General features: G+C 38.7%; 1 protein-coding gene across 1 annotated transcript; it reads right to left on the reverse strand.

Annotated features, from left to right (window-relative positions):
- Positions 1-3042: 3042 nt before the first annotated feature.
- On the reverse strand, positions 3043-3732 carry LOC142163516 (secreted RxLR effector protein 161-like). The gene has a single exon (XM_075220812.1). The coding sequence runs from the start codon at positions 3730-3732 to the stop codon at positions 3043-3045; it is 690 nt and encodes a 229-aa protein (XP_075076913.1).
- Positions 3733-13674: the final 9942 nt, after the last annotated feature.

The raw sequence follows: 13674 nt of genomic DNA on the forward strand, positions 1-13674 counted from the left end.
AGTACTCAGTCATACTGCCGGAATTTTTTTTAATTATTTCTAAGGAGTTTCGGAGACTGAGCACCCGTGTATGAGATTCGTTCACATATTAAGTTATGTAATGAGTCCCACGCTTGCTTGGAAGTGGAAGTTTTTGTGATTGCAGAGGTGATCTCCGGATCAACAGATGCCATCAATACATTTCGGATCAACTGGTCCTCACTGGGTTCCTCTGAGTTGTTGACGGTGATAGTTTTTGATGGTGTTGTCATAATTCCGTCAAGATAGCCATAGATGTGGACAACAGAGACTTGACTTGGGTCTTCCAATTGACAAAATTGATTGAACCAGTGAGATTTAGAGGAAATTGGGAACTTGGATTAAATTGAACTAGGTAATTGGTGTCAATACTAGAAATCCGCCAAAAACTGACCAAATTTGGTCGGTTATGGCCAATTACCGACCAAGATGCGACCAAATACGCTTGGGTGGTATTTTGATGGTCTTTTTAATATACCGACCAACGTTGGTCGAAATTTACCGACCAACGATTCAAAAACAATATTGCAAAAAAAAACCGACCAACTATAAAATTAGACCAATTTTTAAAATGACCGGCCGAATTAACCGACGAATTTTGGTCGGTTTTTTTTAATATTAATTTTTAATTATTTTAATTGAAAAATAAATTTCAAGGGACTCAAAAATAGTTTCCCGCATTTTTGCGCCAAAAAAAACCGACCAAAGTTGGTCGGTTTCATAAAAACAAATTAAAAAATAAAATATTTTAAAAACCAACCAACTTTGGTCCATTTTTTGTCGGTTTTTGACCTGCCAAAGTTAGTCGGTTTTTGCCCAATTTCTGGTAGTGTTTTATTAGCAGGGATGATGGAGTCGCTTGGATTAACCATGGATGACATTGAAACTAGGAAGTAGATTTAAAAGAGACGAGCAGACAATTGATTCTCATTGGAGCTTTGAAAAGCCTTGATACCATAAAGGTGCACAGCAGAAAGAGTATGAAGGCTTATTCATTTATTCATGATGTACAAAGCTCTCTAAATACAAAGGATGGACCAAGAATTACTCCTAAATAGGATAATGAGATGTAATTGACAAACTAAATATACACTAAAATCTACACAAATAAAGGAATAAAATAACTGTACAAAAATATTTATACAAATAAAGGAAACAAAATAACTAAGGAGATTCGCCAATAACGGACCGATTCTGTCGGGTTTTTTTTTTCCGCCAAAATGCGGGAAAGTATTTTGTGTCCCAGAAAATTTAGAACCGATCAATTTCAATCATTTTTTTATTTAAAGTAAATTAAAATTAATTTTTAAAAAACCGACTGACATTTAGTGAACATGTGACACTAAATAAACCAACATTATAAGATGCTATTATGTGTTAGGGATGTGCAGACTCAACCAACATTTTATAAGAATAAAAAGATTGCTTTTTCTTTTACCCAAAAGCTCTGCCTCTCTGGAATAAATCTAAAGTATTCAGTTTTAGATCCAATTTCAGACGAATGTAAAGATGTCTTGACTGATCATTAAGCTGCACTCAAATGTTATCATGCTCGCAATTATATGCTTGAGAATTCATGCAAAGGAATAATGTCTACAAGTTCACAACATTTCTCGTCAAGGATATGCCTATCACAGGGTTGTCCACATATACACGTTCTGCAGTGTAACCCTGTCTGGGTGGCAGGTCAAAAACGGCTTCAAGATTTGGAATTTATGGGTTCCTATAGTAAATATATATTAAGTTAAGATACAATAATAATTAAGTTTATGATCAAATATTCATAGACGGTGAATTTCTTAATGCATTTATTACCGAGTTTGAGACAAAAGCTATTGCGTTCACGTGAATCATAGTATACACTATAACTCCGCCCTTTCATGCCAACTAAGCATCCACGTAGATTATACACAGTTCCACGTGGCATGCACCCGTTTCCACGAGCTAAATGTTGTTGTGGCTCATTCAAATTACATCCACAGAAAGTTGCACCTTGAAATCGTACTACCCTTTCAAAACTTGATATCACAAACTAGCAAAGATATATAGAGTCCATTCGGAAAATCTGTACAAAACTTTCATGTGGCGAAGAGACAGGGTTATGAAAGTGAAGGCATCAAGATGATTCTGATCACTACATTATGTTCTTTTAATTGATTTTGTTCTTAACTTATCACCGAATTCATAGTTCGTTTCAGTTATTGGATCCGGAATTAAACAATTATATATATTTATGGATTTATGTAACATAAATACATCTAAGCGAAAGTTACTAAGTTCATCCAAACATGTACCTAATATTGTAGTGTAAGCATAAACTTTAATTCATACCAGAATCTTGAACATGATAATCTTACATGTAATTGCCATAGAAAACATACCTAAAGCGGAATCCATTATCTTGAAGCGGAAGCGTTAGTTCAAAACTGGTTTCTCGCCCCTTGCCCTAACTTTATGTTACCGCCGCCTTTAGGGATGGAAGAGAGAATAAAAATACGGTAACCCTAATGGGTGGGGAGAGGACCAATTTATAGAGGTTCTCACTTAATCTGGTACGTCCATCAAGTAACCGATCGGATGGATGAGATTTGCTCATTAATTAAATATTAATTATGGGCCTAATCTTATTGGGCCACATACACGTAAGAAAATAGTTTACATTCTCCCACTTGGCCCAATATTCACATAATATTAATATTTAATATAGGAACATTAGTTGCGCATAAACAAATCTCTTCTATAATGTCCATCATAAATACCACAATACGATAAACTAGTAAATATGAGTTATGGCGGTTATACATAATTTGTCTACATACTCCCTTCCATATACTACAACATTAGTAATTTATCATATCAGGTTCATAAGCTATAAAATATTATGGTCCACAATAATGTCTCCTTGAGACTTATCCTGTAATATCTCAAAACAATAATGTGTACACCATTATGAGAAACAGAAAATTATTAATGTATATCAGAAACATATAAATGAGCTCAGAGTGTCAAAACATCAGAAATACATCAATCATAAGTACAGCCAAGACCCATTCTATGTACATGTTCTTTAAATATCTTTGGCTGTAAATCTTTCGTTAACGGATCTGCAATCATGAGATCAGTTCTAATATGCTCAAGTGACACTCTTTGTTTCTGAACTTCTTCCTTGACGGTAAAGTACTTCAATTCCATATGTTTGGCACCTTTGGAGTACTTATCGTTCTTGGAGAAGAATACTGTTGCAGAATTATCACAGTAAATTTTCAGCGGCTTGGTAATGGTGTCGACAACCCCAAGTCCTGAAATAAAGTTTCGCAACCATAATGCATGAATTGTGGCTTCAAAACATGCCACAAATTCTGCTTCCATCGTGGATGTAGCAATAACAGACTGTTTGGCACTCTTCCACGAAATTGCTCCTTCAGCTAATTGGAACAAATAACCAAACGTGGATTTTCTAGTGTCAATACATCCAGCGAAATCTGAATCTGAATATCCAACAACTTCCAAATGCTTGGATCTCCTATACATGAGCATGTAATCCTTCGTTCCTTTCAGGTACCTCAAAACTTTCTTTGCAGCTTTCCAATGATCAATTCCTGGGTTACTCTGATATCTTCCTAGCATTCCGACCGCAAAACTAATATCCGGTCTTGTGCAAGTCTGAGCATACATCAGACTACCAACAATTGAAGAGTAAGGAATTGATTCCATTTCCTTTCATTCTACATCATTCTTAAGGCATTGCATGAGACTAAATTTGTCCCCTTTTTGAATTGGAACAATTCCTGCTGAACAATTATTCATGTTAAATCTCTCTAAAACTCTTTCGATATAGCCTTTCTGAGACAATCCCAATAATCCTTGTGATCTATCACGGAATATTTCTATTCCTATCACATAGGATACCTCACCCATATCTTTCATTTCAAAATTCTTAGAGAGAAAATCTTTAGTCTCACGTAATATGCCTAAATCATTAGCAGCAAGTAGAATATCATCAACATATAGGACTAAAAATATAAACTTGCTCCCACTGATCTTTTGGTATATACACCGATCAACGGTATTTTTCACAAATCTAAAAGATGTTATGGTATCATTAAACTTTATATACCATTGTCGTAAGGCTTGTTTAAGTCCATATATTGACTTCTTCAGTTTACACACCATTTGACCTTTTCCTTTAGTTTCGAAACCCTCTGGTTGGTCCATATAAATTTCTTCCTCGAGGTCTCCATTAAGAAAGGCAGTTTTCACATCCATTTGGTGTAACTCTAAATCACAATGAGCCACCAAAGACATAATAATTCTTAACGAGTCTTTCTTTGAGACCGGCGAAAAGGTCTCTTTATAATCAATGCCTCCTTTCTGAGTATAACCCTTGGCAACAAGTCTGGATTTGTATCTCTCAATATTGCCATTTGAATCGTGTTTGGTCTTAAAGACTCATCTACACCCGATTCTTTTAGAACTTTTTGGCAATTCAACAAGATCCCAGACTTTATTGTATTCCATGGATTTTAACTCTTCCTTCATGGCATCAATCCATTTGTCAGACTCATTACTTTCTATGGCTTGTGAAAATGAAACCGGATCCTTATTAAGACCAATGTCAAAATCCGACTCTTGCAAATAAACCACGTAATCATCCAAAATAGCCGATTTTCTAACTCTTTAAGATTTTCTTAATGGCATTTCTTGTGGTTCATTTGTGTCAGATATTTGTGAGTTAGTTTCTCATGAAGTATTTCATCCAAATGTTGCTCTGTGTTGTCAAAGAGTTCTTCAACAACTGGAACAATATTTGGTATTTGTGTGGAAGTAGGCACATTTCTGGGTAATAGAATATTGACCCTCACCTCTTTAATTTCTGTGAGCATGTGATTTTTTGCCCTATATATGAAATTATTCCCAAAAATTCAAACAAAATGATGTTTTCCTTATTTATACAATTTTTGTGAATTTTTGTGTCATTTTCTGTTAATTGTTTGCATTTTTATTTGTGCGTGTTAATTCACATGAAAATACAAAAATATGCATTTACATTTAGGATATAGTTTCATATTTTTAGGATTAATTAGGGATTAATTTGTTTTTAAACAAAACATGAAAATTACAAAATAGCTCACTTTAGCATTTTATTGTTTTAATTGTGAAATTGTCACAAATTTGTTTTAAAAGTTTTTAGACATTAATTAGCTTAGTTTAGTTTTTAACTTCTTGCAATCTTTTCAAATTAGATAATTAGTAACAAAAATGAGGTGGAAAATAAGGATGAATTAAGTTGGAAAATCAAAACTCAAAGAGAAGAACAATTTAAAATGAGGAATAAAAGGGTTGTCTCAAGCAAAGAAACAATTGGGCCTCTTCTGAATTGAGCATCAACCCAAGCCATCACGCCAAACAGCCTAGAACCCTCTCCCCATCCGGTCCAATACGCTAAAATCAAAACGACTTCGTTTGGCGTCGATCAACCCAAACCGTCGAGGTTAACAAGATCAACGGCTCAGAGGCGGGGTAGGCGTACTATAAAACTGTCCGAAGGTCCCCCCCCCCCCATTCCCCATCGTCTTCCTCACCCCCCACAAACCCTAGCCGCGCCGCCCTCTAGATCGTCGGTGGCGGCGCCGATGCTAATCACCCCCAAATTTACACCCCTTATCCTCCTCACTCTCCTCTTTCCATTCCTACCATTGGTTTCCCTCGAATATTGTCGTAGCTCGTCAAATCTCCGATTGAAGTTTTCCGGCCAAGTCGCAAATTCATCCAAACTGGACCAAATCATACCACACCATCCCCGGACTTCCCTCAACCCAAATCCATGACCATCTTCCTTCGAATCTCGGTGAAGCGGCTCGAATTTCAAATCTAAGAATTTATGGCCAAAACCCTAACCCAAAATCTTTGTGATTTTGGACCATAATATCCTTAACCATGTGTTCTCTTGTAAAAACACATGGTTAGGGATGTTGCGTGTCAAAAATCTGGAGAGATTCGGATGGCAGTGGTTGACCGGAGTTTTCTCTCCGTTGGTGAGTCTCTCTCCAACTTTCTAAGATCGATTTCCATCAGTGTAGCCTAATAGTCTCTTCTTCTTCTCTATTTGATTTGATCGATTGTGGAAATTGTCCATGGTTAATTTGGATTTTTACTTGTTTTAAGTCTAATTTTATTAGGTTAAATTAGTTCGTGTTTCTATGCTTTATCAGTTAGCCGTTTCAATTAATAGTAGGACTTAGGCTCTGAATTATCGTTAATTAGTCAGTTAGATTAGTAGTTTTTTGATCTAATTTCTCCAGGCCTTTGTTCTGTTCTTCTCTTTTGTCTGTTTCTTGCTTATGGGTGATGATTCCGTGATTAGTTGTTAGCTTAGTCCATTCTCATGTTGATGATTACTTTCGGGTGTTTATTGGCTTGGTAGAGTGTGCATTAGGATTAATTGGTAGTATAATTCAGCTTGAATATTTTGCGTTAGAGGTGAACCTGGTTGGTTATAGCTGAACAAAATCTTTTGTTTTGGCTAACTTTAATTAAATTCTAGCCAGGGTAAGAGACTGGGATCAGTTAACCTTAGTCTGTAGTTTTTAGACTATTATAAGGACATTTTAGGCATAGAAAAGGGCAGTTTCTTTAGGAATAGTAATTTCAAAGTAGGGGTAAGGGTAGTATAGGTATTTTAGGGGTAGAAGAGCATTCTAGGGCCTTCTAGAAGGGTACTTTAGTGCAGATATTAGCACAATAGAGGGATTTACTTGTTGATCAAGTCAAAAGTAAGGGGACTAAACTGAAAGTAAGGGAGGGACTAAAAAGAAACCTAAAATCTGATTCATCCTTTGGTGTCACCTATAAAAGGGCATCAAGTGCCTTGAGGAAGGGATTGAACTTCTCAGCTATTGAAGCTCCCCAAAAACTCTTTCCAGATCTGAAGTAGAAACCTGAAATTCAAAAAAAAAAAAAATATTACTGTTGCATTAAGATTCTGGGTGAACAACAGCTGGTAACTAATTGATTGGATTTTCATGGCTTAAGCTTTGGTAATTGAAATGCAAAGGTGTTTCTGGTTGGTGTTCGAGTAAATTTTGATTTCAATTGGAGGCATTTAGGATCGATTTGGGGTGTTGTGTTGGTTTGATTTGAAGTTGAGTCCACTTGGGAGTCATCTGATCTCATTTGAACTAGCCTTGGGTTAAATTGTGGGTTCACTGCACTGCTCTGGTTATCTGATTGTATGCTAAGTCCTATAAATCATCATTGTTCTTTGAGGAACTATTTTGGATCAAAATTCACTCCATTTGTTGTTGGTTGTAATCCTGTTGAATTTCTGCTGTTGCTGCGAATTGTTTCATCTGCTGATTTCTCATTCTTCACTGTACTTTCGAACCCAGGTACATATTTCAAGCTTGACTCAATGTAGCATATCCTGCTGGGAAACACAGAATAAAAATGAGCCAAGTTTTCTGCTGCGAAATTATAGTTTAAAAAGTTCTGTTACATGCTTGGCTTTTGTTTATGATTGTGCTGATTGGAACGTGAAACTCATCTCCAGTTTATGTGTTAAACTAGATTGGGTCGATTTGATTTGGATTTTTACAATATACAAATTGAATAAACATTGGGTTGTTGAACTCGAACTAAGACTGCCCCGATTCTGTAATATTTGAGGACTGTTAACTGATTAGCTTACAAACGTGTGAACTCTTCTGATAGTAGTCATTTTCTAATTTGATTGGATTCATGTGATTACTATAAGGTGAGCACTAGTGTTAGTTGATTACATGTTAGGTTGATAGCAATGTTGGCGTGAATTAATTCAGAAGTAGTTAGTCTGCTTTATGCTGTTGAAATCGTGTTTACAGCTTGGTTCTCACCTTAATGATGTCTAAGGACTCGCCGGAATATCAGTAGATAAATTAGTCTGTGCATAAAACTGGAATTCAATTGACTAATATCCCTCTAATTCGATTAGATGCGTATTGTTTCCCCTTTGCTATAATTGTTGAACACTTTTCAGTGATAAGCCATCTCAGGCTGTCACATGGACTGCCTTCATGAGTTTGGGCTTTCCTAGGGGATTCGATCCCAGGTGTTGTCACCTATTATCTGGGCTTCCCTTTCTCCTGCCTGACCAAATTTTTGGGCCGTTTCTGAAGCCCATCAGTGGTCCAGCTCATTGTTGAGGTTGGACTACTGAATTTTAGTGCATAATCTCAGTTCAATTTTTACGTAATTAAGTTTTTCTTTCTTCTTTTAGGGACAATTGATCAATAGAAAATTGTAGTCACTCTCAAATGGTTTAATAAAAGTGTTTGAGACGAACTTCGCCAAACAAAATCATGTACGCGGGGCCCTCAACGAATGGTTATTAAAATAACTAAATTTGGAAAGGTTGTTTAGTAAGTTCCACAGCCTTCCCCAAAATAATAATACATTAGAATCTGTAGGCACGATTTAATTAAATCACTTTCTTAAATTCGGGTGCGCATTGATGTGACCCAAATCCAAATCTCGGCGAAGTCGAAATGTGTTGACAACCACGGGTGCATTGATTGCAACGTGGTTCGAAATGCGTTTTCACGACGTCACAATTCTTTTAAAATAAATAATGATAAAAAGCGGTTTACGAATAAAGGGCACATAAGCTAGCAGGTATTAAAATCAGATAAAAATTAAATACAACAGTTAAGCGACCGTGCTAGAACCACGGAACTCGGGAATGCCTAACACCTTCTCCCGGGTTAACAGGATTCCTTACTCGGATTTCTGGTTCGCAGACTGTAATAGAGTCACAATTTTCCTCGGTTCGGGGTTCAACCGGTGAATTGGGACACCATTAATCTCCCAAGTGGCGACTCTGAATAATTAATAATTAAATCCCCGTTCTGATTGTCCTTTAAATGGAAAAATTCCTTCATGCCCTTTGCGGGGTGTAGTGAAAAAGGAGGTGTGACAGCTCTGGCGACTCTACTGGGGATCGAACCCAGAATCTCTAGTTTCGCAGGGTTCAGGATTCGTGCTTAGATAAATTGTTGTATTTGATTATATCTGATTTTCCTACATGTTTTGTGCTGAATGTGCTAAGTGTTACCGCTTTGATATTATCTGAACTATATATAAATTGTGCCGACACCCTTCTCTCTTCACCTCCGGGGATGTGCTTATTGGTTGAGACTCCCTATTCTGTTAGTGTCATACCTTGAAATAAGAAAGAGGCCGGATAAGTTACGAAGTCGGATGGTCTTTTGGTTCCCGGTAAGTTGCCCCCTCCTCGACCTGAGTTGTCCGCTCGGGTACACGGTCTAGAACACCGACCCAGGTTTTGAATATAGAATAACGGGACTTCATGCCGGATCCCTAGTAGGAACGATTATTTGCATCATGTTGCATTTGACTTAGGGGACTCAACGTCGGGGTTGAGTCTGTCTAGGGCTAGCAACCTGAAATGAAAGGACCATCATGATGCACCCTACTTGCTCTGTGCATATATTTGTTTCGAACCTGCATGCTGACCGATTTTCTGAAACTCGGGAATGTTGAAAAGTCGGAAAAAAGAGAAAAAGAGAGAAATAACAGAAAAACCAAGTACTGTCGAAACTCTGCCGAAATTTTGAGAAAACAGAAAAGAGGAAAATAGGAAAAAAGAGTCTTTTATTTTCGGACAGTTGTTTGTTGAAAAAGAAAATAGGAAAGAGTCTTTATTTTAGTTTGGAAAAGTAGGTTGTTTTATTGTTCGTCGAAAAAAAAAATAACGTTATTTTGTCTTGTTTTCAAAAAAATAGAAAATGAAAATAGTTTGTCTTGCCATGAAAAATGAAAATCAAAAAGAGTCTTGTTTTAAAATGGTTCGGTTAGTTCGCTCGAAATACGCCGGTTTGATTCTCACAAGGTGTGGGATACGTAGGCAACCCTCATCGGGTCCAACCTTTCTTTTACAAAAATAGCCAAAAAATGTCAAAATTTTTATTTTTCGTCGTAAATAAGTCAAGTGGGGCCGTCTTGTCATAAATAGCCGAATGTCCCCAAAAAGGACGCTGGAAGGCTGACTTTGCAAAAACAGTCGTCTTGGTCAATTTTTGATTTTTGACTGGTTGACTTTCGCAGCCTTAAAATCTTTGTTCCCGAAGTGCTGAAAGGCCGCGTTTGAGAATCGAGTTCTTCATTTTTAAAATTTTAAAATATATAGGTAATTCTGAGTCAAAAATATATATAGGTCTTTTTTGAGTCGAGTAAAAGTTTTTCTTTTGCTTAATCGCCTTAATAAATGTGCAGGATGAGCACGATGCTGAATGAACCCTTTTCAATAATGACCAAAATCCCTTTTGAGTTGCGATTATGGTGGAATGATTTAGGCAAAGAAGGGCAAGACGAAGTGCAAAAGTATTTGAAAGATCTCCCGGATTTATTAGACATTCAGCCTCGGGGTGATATTATCAGGGCATTGGTCGCTTATTGGAATTCGGCACATAATGTATTTCATTTCTCGGACTTTGAGCTCACCCCGACATTGGAGGAAATAGCGGGGTACATCAGAAGTGATCAAGCTCCGTTGAGGTTCAAATACTTAATTGCTCCCAGGGCCATTACCGTACATTGGTTTTTGGATTCCTTGAAAATACCTCGAACAGTTCATCATCCAGATTTTGCAAAGGGTTTCTGCAGTTTTCGTTTCATATATGATAGATATGGCCACGTGGACGGATTCATTAATCCAGACTTTAAGCTATGTAGTAGAAGTAACCGACAAAAATGGGAGGAACACAGACGGGTGGCTTTTATGATAGCCTTTTTGGGCCTCATAGTATTCCCAAGGAAAGATGGTAATATTGATTTGAAAGTAGCGGGGGTCGTTAGTACCTTGCAAACTATGGGGAAAAGCACTTTAGCACCTATGATCGTGGCTGACATCTTTCGGGCTCTCACGGCTTGCAAAGCTGGGGGGAAATATTTTGAGGGATGTAACTTGTTGTTACAAATGTGGATGACTAAGCATTTGTGCCCGCTCTCAGCTCTTGAGTTATGGTTCATTTGAGAAAACTTGTATAGGAGAATTTTACACAAGAATCAAAGGGGCTAGTTTACCTGAAGGAGTCACGGCTTGGACATCATTATTTCGGACTCTCACTGCCAGCCAGATACAGTGGGTGCTCGGATGGTTGCCTGTCGAAGAAGTCATATACATGCCAGCAGCCAGGCCGTATTTTCTGTTGATGGGACTCAAAAGCATCCAGCCATATGCGCCATATCGGGTTCTGAGGCAGCTCGGGAGGTATCAAGTAGTACCGAGAGATGAAGATCTGAGTACCCTAGTGGTCGAAATTAGTCCTGACGGTCGATTCCCCGAAGAAGAAGTTCGCCAAATCTAGAGTGAGTGTCAACATTTGATGGCGAACACTTGTGTGTCAGATAGGGCTAAAGGGGAAGTTGCCTCGGGTATCATGATTGGTTCAGAGGTGACATGGCATACGGGAGACCGGCTAAAAGACCTCATCTCGAAGATTTCGCCGAGTCGTCCCAAGAGCAATGGGACTGGTTAGCAAAGGAAGAAGGTTATCGAGTTGAGATTGGTAAAGTGAAGCAGTAAGTTGAGAGTCTGAAATTCGAGAACAGTGTACAAGTTGTTGCGGATCAAGGTGAGAAGAACAGACTGGCTCGAGAAAACGAAGCGCTTAGGGCCCAAATCCGGCAATTGAGGATAACCGTCGATAAGCAACTAAGGAGCCGATCAGATGAGCAATTGATAAAAAGGCTGGAAAATGAAGTCAGGGAATGGCGGGATGAATTAGAAAAATCTGAGAATATCGTGGCAGAGCTTAAAGTGCAATGGGCTTACAAGAACCGAGGAGCGTCGCCAGTACTTGAATCAGTTGAAAAGGGACCATGGGAAAATTGTTGCCGATTTAAAGAGAAAAGTGTTTGCCCTTGAGGGTAAAGCGGTTAGACAGGCTAGGGATTTTGGAATTGAAAGTGGACATTGTTACGACTTGTTGGCCCAAATGGAGGTAGAAGTGCAGCAGTTGCAAGATCAACACCTGCAGGATTCTCGAGCTTTAAAGACATGCAGCGATCAGATAAGACGCTTGCTTATAGAAAAGAAGCAAACAAAAGACAGGATTAGAGCCATTGCTCATGCCATTTTCAGGAGATGCCAGGCTTGTGAAGACATGACCCATACTACTTTTGTCTCCGCAGTAATGATCTATGTGAAACGAACCATGAATGAATTAGAGCAGCTAGAAAAGGGATTTGGATCCTAGGCTCGCGGCAAGGCCAAACGATGCCCCGCGGACACCTAAGTTTGAAGCACTAGAGTATGCATAGGCCATGTCTGTAGTTTTCTACCTTTTGAGTCTGTCTTTCGTCTGTCCGTCATCCTTTCAGGTCAAGTATGTTTGCAGTCTTAGAGTCTGTGTTTGCTTTTAATTTGCGTCTGTTAGTTTCATTCCGAAAAATGTTTAGTTTGTAATAGTTTGTTTTAGTAATGAAAATTGAAAATTTCAAAATTTCCACCCTTTATTTTTGCATTTATTTTTCACGAACTACGCTTGGTTTGATTCGTGCGGGGTCACGATACGCAGGCAATCTCCATAGGATTCGACCGTAATCGTAACAACAAAACGTAAGAAAGAGAGAGAGAGATAAAAAGATGGGAGCGAAAAAAGGGAGAAAGAAAGACGAGAGCGGAAAAACAAAAAGAGAAAGAGAAAGCAAGAAATGAGCGGAAACCCAAAAGAGAAAGAAATAGAAGAAAGAAAAGAGCACCAGAGAGGGATAAGGTGAGAAATGTGAAAGAAAGATAAAAAGAAACAAGGAACGAAGTGCCGGGATGACGCATACGATAGAGCAAAAGCATAATAGAAATGATTAACTGTATAGGTGCATTCATACCAACGTGCGGTTGTCAAATCTGTTAAGACTTAATCACTAACAAAGTGGTTGTCTAAATGTGTGAGTCCAGGCAGGTGGTTAGTTGATTGGCAATTCTGGCAACTCACCCGTACAACACCCGGTCGAAAGATAAAGTAAACATGACAGGACAGGACTCTGAAATCAGCATCGTAGACCCTTCAAATGAAGTTGAGGTAACAGATGTGGGTGCTATGAAAGAAGAGATGAGGAAACTAAAAGCGCAAATGGCCGAAATGCATCGGGCATGGGCTCAAGGACACCCAGCACCGCTATACCCCGCTAATCCATCTTACATACCACCTCTGGCTCTGGCTCAGGAGCCCACCACTCCCCACGCATCTTCAGCCTTCCCCTATCACGCCCAGGGCTATGGTACCACTTCATACGCTCCTCCAGCTCCACCCCCAAACAGAACCCTCCCTCACCCATGGTTCCAGTCTTTGTGGCACCTCCCCCAACCCCATTACATAGATCGTCCAGTGAGCCGCTATTCCAAGCTCACGACACCCAATATTACCCTCCCGAACCCACTTTCAAAGCGCCTGAGCCATATACCTATTCTCCCCATTTTGAAATCCCAGGAGAAGTTGAGAAACCGGTTAAGAATGCAGAACAGGAGGAAGTGATTCGTAAAGTCAAAAGCCTAGAGCAATCCTTCAGGAACATGCATGGTTTAGGCAACCAAGTCAGCATTGCGTACAAAGATTTGTGCCCTTTCCCCGATGTTCAGTTGCCTGCGGGGTTCAAAAT

The sequence above is a fragment of the Nicotiana tabacum genome, chromosome 8, assembly GCF_000715075.1.
Source record: "Nicotiana tabacum cultivar K326 chromosome 8, ASM71507v2, whole genome shotgun sequence".
Classification (NCBI taxonomy): Eukaryota; Viridiplantae; Streptophyta; class Magnoliopsida; order Solanales; family Solanaceae; genus Nicotiana; species Nicotiana tabacum.

What these genes read in the sequence shown, in the direction of transcription:
- LOC142163516 (XM_075220812.1), bottom strand. Translation starts at nt 3,732, where the DNA reads ATGGAATCAATTCCTTACTCTTCAATTGTTGGTAGTCTGATGTATGCT.